At 42.5% G+C, this 22,207-nt stretch overlaps 1 protein-coding gene across 2 annotated transcripts in view; it reads right to left on the bottom strand.

Annotated features, from left to right (window-relative positions):
- Nucleotides 1-19,894, bottom strand: part of LDLRAD3 (low density lipoprotein receptor class A domain containing 3) — a 164,648-nt gene extending 144,754 nt beyond the window's left edge. For both annotated transcript variants that reach the window (XM_038405624.2, XM_038405626.2), the window contains exon 1: nucleotides 19,754-19,894. In XM_038405624.2, the coding sequence (XP_038261552.1) occupies nucleotides 19,754-19,787 (34 nt within the window). In that variant the 5' untranslated portion in view covers nucleotides 19,788-19,894. The remainder of the gene's footprint in view (nucleotides 1-19,753) is intronic.
- Between the last annotated feature and the right edge of the window lie 2,313 nt (nucleotides 19,895-22,207).

Here is a 22,207-nt window from a genome sequence, read left to right as displayed (position 1 = left end):
TTAGAACCCCGTCATACTTGTGGACAGCCATCTTAATTTGTCTCTCATTTTCACCATCTGTAAAATACTTGGTGCTCTTAAATACAAATTCAAATAAATATGATCACCACATTATATTAGTGTTAGACCTGAAAAAGAAAAACAATACCAACAGCAAGGACAGCAGAAACTGAGCCAAAGATAAAGCCAGAAGCTGCATTTCCTCTAAAGCCTTGGAAAACTTATACCCCAACATATTGCCAGTGGCCAAATTACCACACACATATAGTAAGAAGTTCCAAATCCCGCTCTTCCAAGATGCTTTAAATCTGCTGTAATGTGAACAACATTCCTGTGAGTTACAAATCTTTCTTGCGCTAGTAAAAAATAAAGTCAACTACAAGCTCAGTGGAAAGCCAAGTAATTCAACGCTGGTTGTCAAATACTGCAGCCAGCAATACAAATACTGTATTGTCAGTAATTCATACCATGCAGGCACATTTCTTATCACTAATGCATAATTCATGAGGACAATTATGGGGAGGGGGAGAAACAACATACACCATCTGCTGATATCTACTCAAACCCACATTTGAGCCTTCCACTGCCACGTAATTATTTATTTTACTAGACAATGAGAGAGACATAAGAGCAGCGAAAACATTTCTTTTTTTCCCCCTTCCCCATCAATTTAAGAATGAATTTAGGAATTGACAAACTAGATTGACAGCCCTGGACATTTCCTAAACTTTACTTATTTTCCTAAAATGAGCTCCGATCAGCGATAGCAACGGTAAAAGAATTCAGCAGACAAGTTCCAGTATTTTAACCATGCGCCCACATGCGAGAACAAGGTTAGAAAATATAGCAGTTAAAATGAAGGTGGGCTGACCTACACTAGTCTTCCCACCAATGGAAGTGTACTGATGGGAATTATAGGAGAAATAAATCTAACGTAGGCACCTTCATCATGTTCCAATCTTGATGGTAGGATCTCTTTCAAATAAAGGATGGTGATCTTCTGGACTTAGACTCAAGAGATCTGGACTCTGGTCTCAGCTCTGCCACAGACTATGTGCACTTGAGCACATCACCTCACTGGGCCTCAGTATTCCCTCCATTTGTAAAATATGGTTAATTCTTCCCTATCTCACAGCAATACCACAAGCGTAAACTCATTCATATAGATTCATAGATACTAAGGTCAGAAGGGACCATTCTGATCTAGTCTGACCTCCTGCACAGCGCAGGCCACAGAATCTCACCCACCCACTCCTATGAAAAACCTCACCCATGTCTGAGCTATTGAAGTCCATAAATCACGGTTTAAAGACTTCAAGGAGCAGAGAAGCCTCCCTCAAGTCAACCATGCCCCATGCTACAGAGGAAGGCAAAAAACCTCCAGGCCTCTCCAATCTGCCCTGGAGGAAAATTCCTTCCCGACCCCAAATATGGCAATCAGCTAAACCCTGAGCATATGGGCAAGATTCACCAGCCAGATACTACAGAAAATTCTTTCCTGGGTAACTCAGATCCCATCCATCTAATATCCCATCTCAGGGGATTTGGCCTATTTACCCTGAATATTTAAAGATCAATTACTTACCAAAATCCCATTTTCCCATCATACCATCTCCTCCATAAACTTAAGTAGAATCTTAAAACCAGATAGATCTTTTGCCCCCACTGCTTCCCTTGGAAGGCTATTCCAAAACTTCACTCCTCTGATGGTTAAAAACCTTCGTCTGATTTCAAGTCTAAACTTCCTGGTGGCCAGTTTATACCCATTTGTTCTTGTGTCCACATTGGTGCTGAGCTGAAATAATTCCTCCCTCTCCTGTATTTATCCCTCTGATATATTTATAGAGAGCAATCATATCTCCCCTCAACCTTCTTTTAGTTAGGCTAAACAAGCCAAGCTCCTTAAGTCTCCTTTCATAAGACAAGTTTTCCATTCCTCGGATCATCCCAGTAGCCCTTCTCTGTACCTGCTCCAGTTTGAATTCATCCTTTTTAAACATGGGAGACCAGAACTGCACACAGTATTCTAGGTGAGGTCTCACCAGTGCCTTGTATAATGGTACTAAAACCTCCTTATCCCTACTGGAAATGCCTCTCCTGATGCATCCCAAAACCGCATTAGCTTTTTTCACAGCCATATCACATTGGCAGCTCATAGTCATCCTATGATCAACCAATACTCCAAGGTCCTTCTCTTCCGTTACTTCTAATTGATGCGTCCCCAACTTATAACTAAAATTCTTGTTATTAATCCCTAAATGCATAACCTTACACTTCTCACTATTAAATTTCATCCTATTACTATTACTCCAGTTTACAAGGTCATCCAGATCCTCCTGTATAATATCCCGATCCTTCTCCGAATTGGCAATACCTCCCAGCTTTGTATCATCTGCAAACTTTATTAGCACACTCCCACTTTTTGTGCCAAGGTCAGTAATAAAAAGATTAAATAAGATTGGTCCCAAAACCGATCCCTGAGGAACTCCACTGGTAACCTCCCTCCAGCCTGACAGTTCGCCTTTCAGAAGGACCCGTTGCAGTCTCCCCTTTAACCAATTCTTTATCCACCTTTTGATGTTCATATTGATCCCCATCTTCTCCAATTTAACTAATAATTCCCCATGTGGCACGGTATCAAATGCCTTACTGAAATCTAGGTAAATTAGATCCTCTGCATTTCCTTTATCTAAAAAAATCTGTTACTTTTTCAAAAAAGGAGATCAGGTTGGTTTGGCACGATCTACCTTTTGTAAAACCATGTTGTATTTTGTCCCATTTACCATTGACTTCAATGTCCTTAACTAATTTCTCCTTCAAAATTTTTTCCAGGACCTTGCATACTACATCTGTGAGACGCTTAGATGTTACAAAACTACCTAGATATAAATTCATGGTAACCATCTGTACTCCAAGTACATAAAATACTGTTTATTTAAAGAGGCACCATATTACACAGTTCAAAATATAGTACAAAATAGAACATGATACCAGACCATATGATCATTTGCTTGCTTAATGCTTAAAAGTGTACTTACAGTGATCAGAGAGTTCTGAAATAGCTCCATCTTGGACACAGGCAGTTGGATATTATGTTTGCAAATAAAGGATGTGCCTTACTATATAGGCAGGTAACCCTACATCTAAGCAAAGATAAACCTGGGTTTCCAAACCCATTCAGATGTTAGCCTCTACTCAGACTGCTAACTAGTGCTAATTGTGACTGTGGCTTTTGAGACAGACAACTTAGTCACCATAACTGCCCCCTCCAAGTTATTTTATGTAGGCAGCTTAACAGCCAGTAGATTTTAAAGGCTTTTAGTCACAATGACCTGGGCTGAGTCTGAACCACTGATCTAGGTTTTGATGTATGTTCTTATCCTGCAGCTGCAAACAGTGTACATTAGAACTGCTTCATGACCCCGACCCCCAAATCAGATAAAGTGAAAGACAATTTTTTCCCATTTTCTTAGCAGCTCTATTGTATAGAAATATTAATTTTGCATGCATTTTCATGGATAAAATATGTAGTAGTGTTATCAGTTCTATTCTTGGGAAAGCTACCTGTAATCATTGTTAAAATGTAATGGCTTGGCTCTCTCACACTCAGTAGATTCCCTAACCAAAGAGGTTTACTACAGCAGTTCAGTGAAACAGGATCTCTGAAACATGATAGGCAAACAGCTCATTTCAACCAAAGTAAATTCAGGAGGATATTTACAAAATCCATAGTAACCCAGTTCTTTTGTTCACTATATGCCTTGGCCAAGAGTAGTTTGTTTTTGTTTTGTTTAGATGTTCTGGGTGTTTTTTGGTTTTTAAGTGACTAGTGATTTTGGATGCTTCAGTTTCTGGTGCCCAACTCATAACATCTTAAAGGGACAAGAGCAGGGAACAGAGCTTACAACTTTCTGAAAATCAGGCCCTGAAAGTTAAGCACTCAAAAAAAGTTACTGCTCACGTTACAAAAATACAAAACAACCTGGCCTATATTTAACACTTTCAATTTTGGATGATACAGAAGGCTCCATCTTTGTGGAATTTTTGATTCCAACCTCAAGATGTTTTGCAAATATCATCCTGTGAGGTAAGTACATTTCTATTAGCCTCATTTTACAGATGGCCAAAAACTGAGGCAGAAGTTCAAGGAGTTGCCCAAAGTCGCACAGTGAGTCAGCAGCAGAACAAGGATTAGAACTCAGGAGGTCTGACTCAGTCCTGTGCTGTCTTTAAACTTTGTATTTCTTAGTCAATGAAAATAAACTTCAGTATTTTAAAATGTGTGACACTTAACATAAAGAACCTTATTTCAAAACTAAAAATTGTAATCAAGTAGCCAAATGAAAGTAAAACTGCTTACAACTAAATCAAAAACTTGCATTCATGATTAGTACATTTGTGTGTGTTAAAACTTTTAACTGAGCTAAAAATCAATTAACCACATCATCAATAAACATTTCAGCAGAAAATCCCTTTAAAAATAGTCAACCACTAGGATTTGAACATTGTAGCACTGAGGAAGTTACAGGGATTGCTTTTTGAAAGGGAAAGTGTGTTTACACAAGGTGTGCTGCTTAACACAGATTTTTGGTGAGCAAGCAAGCCACACACGCACTAGAGAAAAAAAATGAAGCTAGACAATGCTCTATACAACTCACAATGGTGACTGACTGCACAGTTTCCCAGGAGAACACATTGAGGAGCTGCAGCCAAGAAAACAAATAATAAATCATATGGGCAAGCAACTCTCCATTCAACCTCAGCAAGGACTTGAGTGCCCTGTCTGAGTAATCAAAACTGCTTCTTAAGTTTTTAGATTTAATTTGACTCAGCTAATTAAGTAATAAGATCCAACGAGGTGGACATTTCTCTATATATAATGCTTGGAAATTGGAAAGTAAGTGGCCCGAGGCTAACCTGACAGCTGTTAGCCAAACAACAGGCCAGACCTTCCATTAAAAATTTCATCGGAAAGTCTAAAAACTCCCTTGGCACATTTTCAAAGGTCCCGTTAGAAATTTTAAGGAGATCCATTCTGGTTAGACATTGTATTCTAGTTTGTGTATAAGTCAATAATAAGTAATCTTTAACTCAGATCACACGAACAGGAGTAGAGACGGAGAAAGAAAAAGCAAGAAAGATACACGGTCCTATTTGAAGCATGTTAAAACGCCTCCTTGTCAACTAAAAAACAAAGTGACTGATTTTTCATACATCAGTGCATGGTCAGTGTTTTCAATGTTTCCACTAATTTTGGGTGTCCCATTTAAGGTACCAAGAGACTAAGCACTTCCAGATACTGTTACTTCAATGGGAATGTAAAGTGCTCAGGAATTCTTGCTGATCAGTCCTTCAAGTTGGACACCAAAATTAGTGGACACTAATTAAATTTTGGCCAAGTCTCTATTATACCCAGAGTGGGGATACAATCTCGCAAAAGGGAAACTATACTGTAAAAGTTCCCTTTCCCCCTCCACCAACAAGATTTTATGGAACAGTAGGACCAAAGCAAGAAATGGTCAACATGTGCCAACCAGGAAGGAGGAACAATGTGGATACGAAAAGGTACATCTTAAAATAGTTTATTTGTAATTACTCCGGACTATGTTAGAAGTGAAGGCTATCAATGAAGGCAGAAAATGAAAGTGTAGGGCTACCTCTTTAGGGCTTTGGGGGGGAAAGCCCTGCTGCATCAGTGCCACAAACTTGCTGAAGCAATCCAGAAACCCTAACATGTTCCAAGGGAGATTTCTGATGCAACGTTTGATCAGCGTCTACAAAGAGCAATCAGGATTGCACTAACAACAAGACAGTGCATGGATCTTTTGGTCCTCCTGCCAGCCCTTTAACATGGTTTTCTTTAGCACTTTGTTAAGGCTGCCTTGAAAATGAAGTTAAATCCAATCTTGAAGACCTGCCAATTTGTTAACTGTATGGATTTCAATTCCTCTCCCCCCCAACCCCGTGCTTTTTTGGTGGGGGGGAGGGGGAGGGGAAGGGAGGAGTTGGTTTGGTTCCTGAACTTTATATTCTCTGTTCATGGCTCTAGACTCAGAGAGAAAACACAAGGTTTCACCCTTCTATGGGAACAGCTCATAGTTTGCTTTTTAGAGCTCAGTGACAGAAATATCCAAAGATTTATTTTCATGCTTATCCTGCATCAACCATCCACTAAACTGATTCAATTACACTCAGCTTAAACAGAGGAAGATCTCTCCATTTAAAACAAAGACAGCAGCTAGACAAAATTGTTTTAAAAACAAAAAAAAAAAGACTACTTCAACCCTTTGCTGCAACTTCAGTAACAGATTTTAACAACACTAGAATGGGCAAAACATCAGTTGTATGGTGAAGTGACTGATCCACTACCATTTAAATCTTACAATACTTCGCAACATGGAGCAAAATCATCATATTCTGTTCTATGTAGGTTCTTAGAGTGCCCTCATCATGCTAATATCCATACACCTTCCAGTAGTGTAGTGATGGGGCCTAACATTTTTACTTATGGCTTATTCTCTCCCTCATCCTCCTCCTGGGGTAGAACTGAGAAAGCAGTGTAGCGTTTTGTTTTGGTGATTTTTAACACTGAGTTTGAGTGGAGGGCAATCAAAACACTTTCTGTAACTGCTTTTGTGAATGATTTTTAACTGTGTCCAGTGAGTTTAATGACTTATTCTTTTAAAATTGATTAAATAATGAGCGCTGCTGGACTCCAGGATTTCCATCAAGAATAATATGCATTTTGTAAGCCCTGTGTGGGTCTTGACCTCAGTATCTAAGTGGTCTCTTCATACACTGTGTTTTCGAACAATTGAAAAGGTTCTCATTTTCCTAATGACAAGACCTTGATAAACCGAATTTGAATCTTGCCACTTCACAGATAATTGCAATTTATTTTAATTATCCCTCTAGATAAGCATATCAATAAATTCTAGATGGCCCAGAATTCTGCAACTAGATAGCCATTCCAAAACAGGAGGACATATAACACAGCACTTAAAGGCACTGACTTTAGGTTCCAAATAGACAGCACCTTAGTTGCAATACTGCGTGGTTCCACCCAATCACCAATATTGCATAATTCTGAGTTGGGATACCTGGCCAATTTGTGTTCTTGATATGAGACTTGTTAGCTTTTCTACTTGTCATAATACTACAGGAGTACATTGCCCCTGATGTTTATGCTTCTTTCTGCAATAAGTTTATTGTGGAGGTTAAAAATGCTGAGTCTAGTAACCTATCTTGTTTTGAGGAGTTAATACGGTTTGTGGTGTCTAACAAAGTTGATCTATTCTGCATAACTAACAATATTTTGCCTATTCTAGCACCTTTCATTTTTCTCACACACACACAGTGTGATAGGTAACTATTTACCCCATTTCATAGATGGTCACAGAGATTAAAAATAACTTGTTCAGGGATGCATAGAGTCAGTAGAAGAGATGGAAAGAGAACAGGGTAGATAAAAATTAATTTAAAAAAATCAGATGTTTTTATTTAACTACAGGCTTACTTTTAAAAAAGTCATTAAAATTAAATTTGAAATTATAAAAAAAAAATTTAGGCCTCAACATAGATTGTTATCCATTAAAACCATGTAAATTAAATACAAAAATAATATTAAGCAGGACACCTTTGCTGCCAAGTTTTAAAGACAGACAAACCACTGAACTGGTGGAAGTCACTGGCTAAGCACCAGGAACTAGTTTAAGTGCTAAATCAGCTTTTAACAGCAGTAGCCTCTTCTGCAGGTGCAGAGAGAATATTTTCTTTTCAATGTATTCAACCAGTTCATTTCAGTGACATTAAAAGTCAAGTAACCAACTGGGAGTTGAAAAAGCAGGAAAGCTTTTCTCTCTCTACCAATATATGAATAAAAAAAAATATGCAAGAGGATGAGATCTACTAGTTTCAAAATTTTGAAGGACATGGTGACCAGAAATAAATTAGTTCAAGTCACTAACTACAGATAATATCTTTTGTTAAAAAGACAGTAATTTTATTTAATAAAAACATTAAAATGCTGTTTTGTACATTTTTAATTTCCATCCAAGCAGAGCTTGACACAAAGTAAAAATTTGTCCAGTAAATAATGCATCATTATCCATTTTCTAACATAAAAAAATGTACAAATTAAGAATGTGAATAAATGTAAGTTAATATATCTCCAACAGCCAGTGATGGGACGCTAGTTGAGGAGGGCTCTGAGTTACTACAGATAATTCTTTCCCAGGTGTCTGCTGCTGGGTCTTGCCCATAGGCTCAGGGTCTAAATGATCGGGAAGAAACTTCCCCTCGGTCAGATTGGCAGAGACCCTGGAGGGATTTCACTCTCTTCTGCAACATGGGGCAGCATCACTTTCAGGTTTAAACTAGTATACGTGGTGGATTCTCTGTAACTTGAAGTCTTTAAATCATAATTTGAGGACTCCAAGGACTCCAAAAGTTATAGGTCTATTTCAGCAATGATGGGCAAGGTTCTGTGGCCTGCAAATGTGCAGAAGGTCAGTCTAGATGATCATTATGGTATCTTCTGGCCTTAAAGTCTATTAGTAAGCTATACAATTGCTTAAATAAATGTATATAGATTAAATGTGTATATCCTCCTGGTTAGCAAAAAGCAGCACCAAATGTACTGTAAAGGCTATTAGTTGCAAATCAATGTTTTAATAGTTACCAACTAATGAGACCTCTCTTTAGAAAAAAAAATTCTTTAGTACAAATGCAAGATACAATTAAAATTGATGATTTAAATCAAGGTTTTCTACTTGCTGATTTAAAATTGTGAATAAGTAGAAGATTTAACTAAAGCAATTTAAATCGATACATCCTGGAAGAGAATCCAGGAGCCCTGACTTCCATTCTCCTTCGCTCTAACTAGACAATGACCTCCCTGTTGATGACTACTAAAGAGATATTACCAAGGTCCACGGAGCCCAAAACATGACCTAGAGAGTGATCTTATAAATCACAACAAACAAGTACTGAGATACAAGAGGGAACAAGAAAAAAGAAATACAACAAGATAAAATGATCTGATAGGTTTCCTTCCATATGCATCTGCTCTTGAATTTTATTGGCCAAGCAAACAGATCCTACACAAATTGAGCAATGGGGTGCATGCAGATCCCCGGCAATTGGGGGGGAGGGGGAAAATAGAGCCCCTGGCATGGGGAGAAGGGACATGGGTGGGAATCCTGCTACGAGAAGGAAGGATAGAGACGAATTTACAGTGGCCAAGGCACAAAATAATTGTTATGAACCAGTTCTACCAGTAGAGCAGTGTTTCTAGAGGAATGACAAACTTGAAGAGTGGTTTTGCATGCATAGGAGTATTATTATTTGTACCTCAAAAGCACCTGGGACCACAGCTGAGATCAAGTCTCCATTGTATTAGTAGCTGTATAAACACATAGTAAAGAAACAGTACCGAACCCAGAAATTTTCTAATCTAACAGGTAAAACAGACATCAGTTAGCAGAAGAGACGGGGAAGGAACCCGCCCAAGGTCACAAAGCAGATCAGTTATGCAGCTAGAAAGAGAACCAAGATCACTCAGACCCAGTCTAGTGCCCTATCCACTGGACCATGCTGCTTCTCTTCATCTTCCATTGATCAGGATTCTGCATGCAGTATGCACAACTCCACAACAAATACTGATTAAGCTCACAATCCTTCCATCTCCCCCGCTAAGTTAGGGAAATTCTGCAAAGCAAGAGGCGGCATGAAGAAAGGACCAATCAAACTCCACACAGGGACTAAAATTGTAAGATTAAATGAACCTTAGTGGCCAGAGTTCACATGCTTTAATCTTAAAATGGACCTACATTGTACACACCCCTGATTACTGCAGTGCCGTGCCATGCCATCTGCAGCAGAGACTGAAATAAAATACTCTGGCAAACATTAAGTGAGAATTAACTTTTCTCTATGTGGTCTGAGCTATTCCGCACCATGCTGACAAAGGCATCAAGTTTGACCTGTTCCCAACTGGTGCAGTTTTGTTTCCATTTAAAATCATCTAGTTTCGTAAAAACAATCAATCACATTTCCAGAAACATTGTTTATGAAAACTGAAAACCCATATATTTCAAGACAGACCCTCTCAGAGGACAATCTGCCTATGAAGTAGCTTCACAAGAGTAGATCTTCAAGGGGAGACCTAACAAAGCAAGCTCCCAGGTGGAAAAATACTAGTAAAAACTGAAAAATATTCCTTTTGCCTCTGCTGAAAGACAATACATTATACCACAATAGCATGTTTAATCCAGGATTACAAACAATGCACAAGCTTTAATAAATTAAGCTTTACAGCCTGCCGTGTGGTGAGAGGAAATATCGTATACATTTTATATCTGGGTAAACTGAGGCAACTGACAATTATGGAACTTGCACAAGGACACACTCAAGACTTCTCCAACTCTGTCACTGACTTCATGTCAGATATATCATTTAAAAGGAAACCCAATATTTAAAACTGACTTCACTTGACATATTTGATTGTTATCCTAGCATGTTCCGTCACAGCAGTTTTGCCAAAAAAAGGAATTAATTTTCCTTAGGTAACTCAAGAATTGTTTTTAATCTTAGAAGCCAAAAGTCTCTCCTCCTCCTCCACCTTCAAATGACTGATGCTGAAATTGCTTTCAAGTCAAACTTTGGAAAACGTCACTTTAAACACATGTAGCGAGCTGCTTGCTTACTATAGCCAGGACATCATCAGCTTCAATCTGTGCTTGGCACGACAAATGAATAATGACAACCTAGAGGGCCATCCACCAACTCACAGAACTGATCATTTGGCCTGCCACGGAGAAGGCACTAAAATTCAGAGTACTGTTCTAATGACTATAGATTGCAGTCCAGCAGCAGAATTCTCAAGCATGCCAGGGTACTCCATTCCTGCATAAACAGACAACATAACCGCAGAAGGAACTTGTTAGAGTGAGATGCTATCCTAGTGGAATTTGTTGGGTAAAAAATACATAGAAATTGTTTATAGGTGACAAATTAGGTTAATTTTGCATCAGGACCTCTTAGAGAGCAGCCCTAAATTGCCACAGAGTTGCAGCCACGTCTTAATTGTACTGTTCTGAACATGTAAGAAATGTAGGATATGCCACACCAGATCAGTCCATCAACTCCAATATCCCACTGCCTCACAGTGACCAATACCTGATGCTTCAGAATACAGACTGCCCCTTCCCCATCGATATAGCTAGCCAATTTTGCATTGCTAGCTATGAAGGCAGGCATTTCCTTCCCGGTTTACTGGCGCTCAATTTATGTCAATTTATGTTTACTGGCGCTCAATTTATGTCCAGAAGCATGACATTGAATTACCTTTGCCCCAGTAGACACAGGTACATATGTTACAGCATTCTCTCAAAATTTTCCAGCTTTTTTTTTTTTAATTTAGCCACCATATTTGACTTGATAATCTCCCACTGTACCAGACAAAACAGATTGTGGTGAAGTTATTTTTTCACACAGCATATAATCAATGTTACCCGCCAGCAATTTCATCTTGTGCTTCTTTGTTCTCATATTACAGTGAAGATGCACCTTATTCCTTGTCTTTCATAAGCAAAAGTGACCCTGTCACATTACACCTCCTCTTCCGACCCAGGTTCCTTGCTGCAAACTCCAGCCTCACAATCCTTTGCAGTTGGATGCAAGCCATTGTAGCACAACCATCCTGAGTCCAATGACACAAAGTTCCAATGCCTCTGTGGCTGCTCATAGCTTTTCCAGTCAGCGGAAATTGACATGACTGTGGTTAAGCATCATTGCAGCTTTCAGAACCCCATGAAGCCACTGTGAAATTGACAAAAATAGCATCAATTTCAATCTACTACTTCTTGGGAAGTCTATTAGCAAAAATGGAGTCAGGGACTGAAGTTATTCAGAGGCTCCCACCCTCAGCTGGGAAACTTTCTGGCTGCTAGGAGGCTCTTGTTGGAGACAAGAGGGTGGAGAAGATAAGTTCATTTTTCCTTCCAGCAGCCCAAAAAGTAGGGGGAACAACAATCTAGATAGACAGAACCTAGGCTCTGTCTTCAAACTTCAGATTCCCAATAGCCAGGCCTTTAATATGAAAGGCACTGCCCTCAAGCAATGTTTAGGAACATCACCCTGATAGAAATTCCAATATCCATGGAAAGATTCTCTCTCTCTCACCAACAGAAGTTGGTCCAATAAAAGATATTACCTTATTCATCTTGTCTCTTTAATACCCTCCCAAGCAGTTGAAATGGGGTTTTTCAGTAGAATGTTGCCTTTCAACTACTTCCCATCCTTCACATCAGCCTTTGGCGTGCAGATTTCTTTGGCAAATATTTCAAGCTCTGTTGCAGCACTTATTCCTTCTTTCTCACCAGCATGCTTGAGCAGGTGGCTTCTTGACTTGTACACAGTTACTGTCAGAATCTTTGTGCACGCTCCTTTGTTTACAAGCCCAAAGCAAAGAAAGACTATAAGGGGTGGAAGCATGAAAACCAGACCCAGAAATTTTAGTAGGATGGCACCAAGGAGTGCAAATATAATTTGAAGTCCATTCTAATGTTTTACAGAATAGAGAGAACACATACTTTCAGAGACTACTATGTATAATTTTGTCTTGACGCCAGGACAGTGTATAGGGATAACATTAACAAAAGTACTCCCACTCCTCTTCGAGTTATTATTTGAAAGCGACTTTCTATAATACTTACGACTTCTGTACATCTTTTAATGTAACTACTCAAGACAAATAGATGATTCTAGATATTTGGTGGAGAAGGGGAGTATGTGGCAATATGATAAAGATGTTAGGGCTAGTTTACCATATGCTACATGGGATTCTCAGCCACAAAATTCCCCAGTTAAAAAAAAATAATCACATCTCCGTGCAGTGCCTTGAAAATCAGTACACATCAAAACCAATCTAAGCAAATATTTTACATTTGTGTAATTGTGCACAAGAGTTCTAAATTAATCTGTACTGTTAAGTTTAATACACATTAATGCCATGTTTTACTTGCTAAGCAAGTCTCTGGTTGTGCTTTACAGAGTTCCCAAGTGCACAAACATCTGTGATGCTAAAAATTTGTGCGCACATGTTTTGAGTTTGTTCACTAGCAGTACTCTGCTGAGTCCAACAGCATTAGCTGTGGTGAAAGGGAGGCAAAGAGTTAAAGACAGGGCCTGCTCAGCACACAGGCAGTTGACTACATTTTTAGTAAACATCCATATCATATATAAAGGTTGTTCAGCAGGGAAGTCATAAAACTGGAACTTGGCATCCAAGACTGGACACACAGGAATCTCAGTTGTGAATGGCATTCTGACTTTCCAGCTGTCTTAGGTTTTTCACATTTCCAAGACCTGCATCACATCAACAGTACACGCAGGCTTTACAGGGCTTTTTATCATGAAAAACAAGAATTCTCCTCCCTTGTTTTTTTCCAAGTTTACACTTAACCTTGAAAAATATGATCAAAGAGAACTATACATTTGCCTACACTAAGCACCAGTGGTTCCTGCAATCTCTGATCATTTGCTCTCCTCAGCAGAAAAGGAAACACTGGATTAAAAACCAATGATTTTACATCTAGACTTGCTCGAAGAGGCCTAAAATAGCCAGATAGAACATACCACAGCAACAGACAGGATCAAAATTCAGGTACAGCTAATTCTTCACGTAGGCCCCATCTACACAGAAAAGGTTTACTAGCTATACTGGTATAACCCCCTGTGTGGACACTCATTTCAGTTTAGCCTATGCAACTTGGGAAGGAGTTTAAGCTAAATGGAAAAAGCCACTTTTCTATCAAGATGAGAGTGTCCACATAGAAGGTTATAGCTGTATAACCAGTAAAACTTTCCCACATAGATAAGACCCAAGAGTATCTACACAGGGTGTTACATCAGTATCACTACACTGGTTTAAATTCACATCCTAGGTTATACTGAAAAAACAAAACCCCATAACCTTTCCTCTATAGGTAAGGCCTTACCTGATCAGAAGCAACATTTGGGCCAAGTACATGACTTTAAAGATAAAGATTTGTTTTTCTTATCTTCACTGACACAATCAAAGTTTACAGCCATTCTTGTGAGCTCTCTGGAACAAGAATTTAAATCAGCCATTCATAAAATTTACTGGGCTTTCTATGCCCCCAGAAGTTCCAAGTTTCCCTTATCTGCATCCCAAAAGATGGCAGTTATGGAAAAGCCACTTTAACCAATTATCAAAACTAAAATTCAAGAGAAGACTAGGGGCTAGGAAAAAAGACATTCTCCCCCTGGGAAGACTGCAGGGGAGTCAATAGAGAGAAGAAGAAATATTTACCAAAAAAAAAAAAAAAAAATGAAGATCCAGTATTTTGCTCTTCAAAAGAAAATTTGAACACATTACAAGAATTCCAAAAAATATTTTTAGAAAGCTCTTTGAACATTAGTACCATCTTACACCAACATAAGCCAGAGGCTCCAGTTAAATAACTGAAGGGAAACTGTTGCATAGACACTAGTAGATTTATAGACTACAGACAGAAGTCTGAAGTACCTACTCCCGTAAGAAAGGTCACTCTTATTTGCCCCTGTGCTGATGAAGAAAAGGTAGTCATGAGAGCAGATGGGGGGGAGGGGAGGGAAGGGAAGAGAAATAAGCAGAAAAAGAAACAAAGAAAATGAGACTGATACTATGTTAGAAAGAAACAGGCCCTTATTCTGCAGCACAGACCTTCCATGGCCTCACACATGTTGACACATTGGATATATGAGTAATATGACTGCTTTTAGTACATGGAGATATGCATATTACTTGGAGTAATTAAATTAAACAAATTTTGGCAACACTACCAGAGTATAATAGTGCATAACAACTAGATGAAGCCAATGCACACACCCAAGCGTTGTCTGAAGGTTTCTAAAAGACCAACTGTTGGAGCAATAATAATAATTAAGAAAAGGTAAATCTGTACAAAAACTACTCATGAGCCACAAAGTATTACAAGTCTCAGAAGTTCAAACAGCACAAAGCTTTATTGTTCCTTTCCTCACTTTTAAGGCTTCATCTTAAAGGGGAAGAGTCCTTTACACAGGCAAGCATTAGCTGCAGGGTAGGTATTGGTAGCTGCCCATTTAATTTAAGTACAAACCACATCAATACATTTCATCAAGGAAGTTCTGAAATTTAATAAATAACAGTTTCACTCTGACAACAGATGCTCTGAGAGAAATGATCATCTGGATTTCACCCATTATGTGTCATCACTTTAGATGCCCCATCACCAAGAAGCAATTCAGTAACAGACATGGCAACATGAAGCCAGGCCATTTACACTTCTACCAAAATACTCTGGAAAAGTGCCTGCTAAGATTACGTTGCAGAAATAATTCACACCTGCAGCAGAGCTGCAAAAAGCATAATCAGGATAGAGACCTTGACAGATATGCCCACCATGTGAAAAGCATTTCTACATGTATGAATTTAGCAGCTACAGATCAATCTTATTTTTAATTCAACATCAAGTCATTCAGATACAGTCAGACACTTGACCCATCCTCTGTGCATGTTTCACCTATTTCCCTAGCACAGCATTCTGAGCTACTCCCCAATAAGGTTTGCTGTTGGAACCTGTGATCTTCTAGTAAACATTAATCCAATACTTTAACCTGTAACCGGCATGCTGAGTTATTACACTATTCACTAAGCAGGTGAATTCCAACTTACATTTTTTGGAAGATGGAACCATGACATGCCAAGTCAAAATGCACCCTTCGTGCATTTGTCAAGTCATTTGCCTTACCATGAGGGCCAGTGTAACTCAGAAGATCCAAGTTCAATGCCCTGCTGCATCACAGGACTTTCTGTGTGAGCTGAAGCAACTTGTTTAGGGGGAGATATTTAAAAGAACCAAAGAATTTAGACACAAGTCAACAGAAAGTTGACCCACTGACTTGTGAGTCTAATCTCTGACACTTTTGAATGTCTCCTCCTAATCTGTCCCAGATCCCTATCTGTAAAATGGAAACAATACAATCGCACCTAGAAGGATATTGTGAGGATAAATATATTAAAAGTCTGTGACTCTCTCTGATACTTTAATGGTTGCTGCCACATGAGTAAGACGCACACCTCTACCAGGTACTATCTTCAGTGCTTAATTTGTAGTGAAAGAGGTGCCATAGCTCAAGCAATTTTTTTACATTCAAAAACTGATGCAGCAAGCCAAGAGGTGCCGGGGCTATGAACTGTCAAGCCTAGAGGTGCAAGGCTCAGCCCTGACAAGCCCTAGCACAAATTAAGCACTGACTACCTTCTATCTTTATGATGTTATAGCTCAAGTACTGCCAATACTTCTAAACCTGGAAAAACAGTAACACCCTAGGAAATAGCTTCAGTATCATATTATAATCAGCAATACATGCACTGAACCAAATTCCTTTTCAGCAGGTCCATCTTGCTTGGTCTCATTATTTTGTAAAACATATGTGCAGGGAGGATTTGATTTAAATCACTAGTCAGGAAGACTTGATTTAATCATGGTTTTCTACACAGAAGTGCATTCCTGTTGGCTGTTATAACCTTAATACGTATTCTTCACAATTCAGAGAAGATGTAGGTTTCATTTTTAGAAGGTACACAATATACATTTTTAAACAGTGATTTATTTAGAAAACTTTTCAGATTAGTTTTACAGCTATATCAGAAAATGAATGAAAGGTAATTGAAGCAGATATTTATGAAGTCATTGGGAGGTGAATTATCTCCAATTCAACAGGTTAATCATTAATATTTGGAGGATTTTCTTGCCACGCTGTATTAGGAGAAGAACATTACCAGACAGACATTTAAATTGTTTTAACCAAAAACAACAACATTAAGTATTCTGGATTTTTTTTCTTCAACAGTAAACATAATATTTTAACAAAACAAGAATATGTCCCTCGCTTCTCACATTTATCTCCAGACTTCTTCTCCTTGTCCAGATCTATTCCGCCCCTAACCATCTTCTATTCATTGAACTTTCTGAAATTTTGCACATTTAGAGAGAAGTAAGGGACTGACTCTGTGTACACAAATTTGCAGAGGGACAACAGAGTTGAGGTCTGTTATTTCTGACCTCTATAAATTTATTTAAAAACATTTTTGCTGTTAACAAGCATGTTATCTCTGGAGACACAAATTCACAGTTTGAGATGCAAAATTAAGCATCTCTGATGGTATCTTCTAGACCAGGGGTGGCCAACCTGAGCCTGAGAAGGAGCCAGAATTTACCAGTGTACATTGCCAAAGAGCCACAGTAATATGTCAGCAGCCCACTCCCAGTGCCTCCCACTCACCAGCAGCCCCATCAATCAGAGCCCCCCCACACCTCCGTTTTGTGGCGTGGGGGGAGAAGAGCAAGGGCACAGCAGCCCCAGAGGAGGGGGTAGGAAGGGGTGGAACGGGGGCAGAGACAGGGGTTGAGCAGTGAGCACCCCCCAGCACATTGGAAAGTTGGTGCCTGCAGCTCCAGCCCTGGAGTCTTAACTTCTGAAGAGCCACATGTGTTCTAGACTGAGCACCGAGTCCCATTGGGTAGATAGAAAGATTAACCTAAATTATCTATACAGAAGCCCCTGGAACCCCATAAGATTGGGTTCCTAATCCATGAACTATTGGAACTCTTTCTTAAAACTTACAAAAAACTTTTCTTAAACGTTACATGAATATATTGTCTCACACTATAGAATTAGAATTTATAATCCCTATTCCATGATGAGATATTTTTGCGCTTTAACGCATCTTAATTAAAACGATCTTTAGATAGGTATTTTCCTCAAAAAGCGCTTTATCAAAGAAATCCAATTTAAATACAAAAAATCCAACTTATTGATTTTTATCTACCCTGATTATGTGTTTGCCAGCCATACCATGCACCTTTCAGGCAATAAGCTCTGCGGGACAGGGCCTTCAGTTGGCACTGCAAGGTACAGCATATAGTCTAAGGCCCCTCTATACATGTGCACATGCTGGTTGGTATCTTGTTGCATGTGACCATGGCCCAGACTGCTCTGCAATAATGCCCCACTAACAACATGCCACTTGGACACAGGAACAGCTTTATTCTTAATCTTTCTGTACCCAAGGGCCAAACTCTCCAGAAGCAGACGACCAATTCCTGACCCCTCTCCTCCCCTCCTTGCTCTCAACCCAAGGACTAGAGCTGCAGCCACAAGTGACAGCTCGGAGAGACCACGCCAGGGCAGCACAGGGGCCAAAGTAGTTCAGCCACCGACCCCAGCTCCTCAGGGGCAGAAGCAACCTAGCCTGCTGGCTCCATGCATCCAGAAGTGAGGAGAAAGTCCTAGCTAAGGGGGTGGTCCAATGCTCACAGAGCAGCCCGCAACACACCGCTCATGGGAGGAAACCCCCTGTCCATTGTGTACATACACCTTCCTCTCCTCTCGCTGGACCACACAGGGAGCAGCAGGGAGGAGAAGGCACTGCGAACAACAGCCCTGCACCCCTGACGCAGCCTGGTGCATGGGGCGGGGGAGAGGGGGCAGCTACCACTGCACCTCCCCCTCCCCAGCCTGGTGCATGGGGGGGAAGAGGGGGCAGCTACCACTGCACCTCCCCCTCCCCAGCCTGGTGCATGGGGGGGAAGAGGGGGCAGCTACCACTGCACCTCCCCCTCCCCAGCCTGGTGCATGGGGGGGGGAAGAGGGGGCAGCTACCACTGCACCTCCCCCTCCCCAGCCTGGTGCATGGGGGGGGGGAAGAGGGGGCAGCTACCACTGCACCTCCCCCTCCCCAGCCTGGTGCATGGGGGGGGGGAAGAGGGGGCAGCTACCACTGCACCTCCCCCTCCCCAGCCTGGTGCATGGGGGGGGATGAGGGGGCAGCAACCACTGCACCTCCCCCTCCCCAGCCTGGTGCATGGGGGGGGATGAGGGGGCAGCAACCACTGCACCTCCCCCTCCCCAGCCTGGTGCATGGGGGGGGATGAGGGGGCAGCAACCACTGCACCTCCCCCTCCCCAGCCTGGTGCATGGGGGGGATGAGGGGGCAGCAACCACTGCACCTCCCCCTCCCCAGCCTGGTGCATGGGGGGGGATGAGGGGGCAGCAACCACTGCACCTCCCCCTCCCCAGCCTGGTGCATGGGGGGGGATGAGGGGGCAGCAACCACTGCACCTCCCCCTCCCCAGCCTGGTGCATGGGGGGGGATGAGGGGGCAGCAACCACTGCACTTCCCCCTCCCCAGCCTGGTGCATGGGGGGGGATGAGGGGGCAGCAACCACTGCACCTCCCCCTCCCCAGCCTGGTGCATGGGGGGGGGGAAGAGGGGGCAGCAACCACTGCACCTCCCCCTCCCCAGCCTGGTGCATGGGGGGGGGAAGAGGGGGCAGCAACCACTGCACCTCCCCCTCCCCAGCCTGGTGCATGGGGGGGGGGAAGAGGGGGCAGCAACCACTGCACCTCCCCCTCCCCAGCCTGGTGCATGGGGGGGGGAAGAGGGGGCAGCAACCACTGCACCTCCCCCTCCCCAGCCTGGTGCATGGGGGGGGGGGAAGAGGGGGCAGCAACCACTGCACCTCCCCCTCCCCAGCCTGGTGCATGGGGGGGGGGAAGAGGGGGCAGCTTCCACTGCTGCACACACGCCCCGCTCCCCAGCCCCGGTGCACACGGGGAGGGGGGGGGCGGTACCCACGGCCCCCTCCCCCGAGAGCCCGGGGAAGGAGCCGCCGCTGCCGCCCCGCTCGCCCTCACTCACCCGCCGAGCCCAGCAGCAGCCACAGCAGCCACATGGCCCCGCGCCGGCCGCTCCGCAAACTTTCCTGCCTGCTGCGTGCGCGAGCGAGCCGCCGCCCGAACCCGGCCCAGGCGCTGCGGGCCCGGGAGGGGAAGAGGAGGGCGGGGCGGGGCGGGGCGGGGGCGGGGCCGGGGCCGGGGCCGGGGGAGGGGCCCTCGCGCAGCCACGGAGCGCGGCAGCCCGGGCCGAGACCCGCGCTGCAGGCCCGCCCTGCCGGCTCCCCAGCCCTCTCCCTCCTCCCCTGCTGGCGCACCTGGGGCGGAGAGTCCCACCCAGGCGTGCACCGGGCTGGGGAGCAGGGGGTGCTGTTGTTCTTCCGGCCACATAGTGAGGGGAGGACTTGTGGCACCTTAGAGACTCACAAATTTATTAGAGCAGAAGCTTTCGGGAGCTACATCGAAATGCATCCGATGAAGTGAGCTGTAGCTCCCGAAAGCTTCTGCTCTAATAAATTTGTGAGTCTCTAAGGTGCCACAAGTCCTCCTTTTCTTTTTGCGAATACACACTAGCACGGCTGCTACTCTGAAACCTGTCATAGTGAGGGGAGTGAGCCTTGCACCCCGTTTCCTAGCCCAGTGCATGCGTGGGGAGTTACCAGTGACCCCTGCTCCCCAGCCTGGGGCACACGTGAGGGGGTCATGACACCCTCTCCTCCCCTGTCTGCTGCGCACACTGGCAGAGAGAGGTACCAGTGCATCTTCTCGCTGCCACAGGGAGCTGCCATTGCAACTCCTGTCTTCCTGGATTATTCAGAGCCCAGGGCCTACCTCGCTCAAGCTCCCAGCAAGGAACCGTTGTCCAGTTCTTTTCCTGTCACTCACCCACCAAACCCACGGTCTCTGTGACCAGACATTACAGCGATGGGCGTTACAGAAATGCATGTAATAATAGCAGCAGCGGCAGACACAAAACCATGGGAAGCAACTCTACTGCTGTACATAGTGCTCATTCTAAGCATGTGCTTCCTAGTTGCACTTACATTGTATTCACACACTTCCCCTATCACACGCATGCACGTACAGAAGATCCCACGTGAACAAATAATATGTGACCACCCATGTTCATACTCAAAGGGAAAAGTGGCTCTTACACAATTACAAGCTAAGCTGAAATGATGGTAATAGTGTGTGTGTTGCCAGTGATTTAGGGTGCTTTGTGTAAATCCCCAGCTCCTAGAAACATTTTTGAGCTTGGGGTTGACAATACTGATTCTTCCAGTAACACATTGTAGTAATATCTAGGCGTTGATAGTAATTAAGTTCTCATTATCTTATTTTGGGTTATCCTATTGCCCAAGTTTCAGAGTAGCAGCCATGTTAGTCTATATTCGCAAAAAGAAAAGGAGTACTTGTGGCACCTTAGAGACTAACAAATTTATTAGAGCATAAGCTTTTGTGAGCTACAGCTCACTTCATCGGCTGCATTCCTATTGCCCAAGGAACAGCTGGAATGGATGCATGGCAAGAGGCAGTGAGTCCACACCCCTTGTGCATCTGGTAGCACACTGTACGAAGGGGTCCTTGTACTGCAGCCTGGAAAGGGGGGCAGAACTAAAGGCAAATAGAGCATGAATGTTGGGACACTTTCTCCTTTCCAGTTAGTTAAGGCACTTAACTGGCTGTCAGCTCCCTGACACCTCAAAGCTGTTACCCACCCAAGAACTTTCCTCTGGGCTAAGCCAGCCCTTCCTTTGCCTTGCAGGTTAATAGTAGCTGTACCCTAAAACCCTTTTGAAGTGTTCCCCTGTAGTGTCCAGCCCTTTCTCCACTTAACACTCACAGTAATACCAGGTCTGCTGTACCGAAAGGAACCAGCCTGTATGATTCAACTCAGGATCCTCTCCCAGTATTATACCACAGCACTGACATATATTCATAGTGAAAACAACAGTAAGTTTATCATCAAAGATTTTATAGACAGTGAGTAAGAAAAATGGAAACAAAAGGGTTACATATAAAACAGAATTATAACATGGTATCTAGAAACTAACTTTAATTTAACAGGCTAACCTCCAAGATACAGAATTCAGAGTAGCAGCCGTGTTAGTCTGTATTTGCAAAAAAGAAAAGAAGTACTTGTGACACCTTAAAGACTAACAAATTTATTTGAGCATAAGCTTTCGTGAGCTACAGCTCACTTCATCGGATGTATTTTCCACCAAATGCATCCGATGAAGTGAGCTGTAGCTCACGAAAGCTTATGCTCAAATAAATTTGTTAGTCTCTAAGGTGCCACAAGTACTCCTTTTCTTTTTTGCAAGATACAGAAGTTTGTTTCACCCCAAATGTCCTTTGCAGTGTTTCAACCAGGGCAGGTTGAAATCTTGTTTTCATTAATGTAAACGCACTGCCAGATTACTTTCTAGGTACAGGATAAAGGGATGTCTTCCTTGTCTTCTCCTTATATCCCCAAAAG

This window comes from Dermochelys coriacea, chromosome 6 (assembly GCF_009764565.3).
Source record: "Dermochelys coriacea isolate rDerCor1 chromosome 6, rDerCor1.pri.v4, whole genome shotgun sequence".
In the NCBI taxonomy this organism is placed as follows: domain Eukaryota; kingdom Metazoa; phylum Chordata; order Testudines; family Dermochelyidae; genus Dermochelys; species Dermochelys coriacea.
The sequence above is the reverse complement of the archived record's forward strand: the minus strand, read 5'-3'. Positions and strand labels throughout refer to the sequence as shown.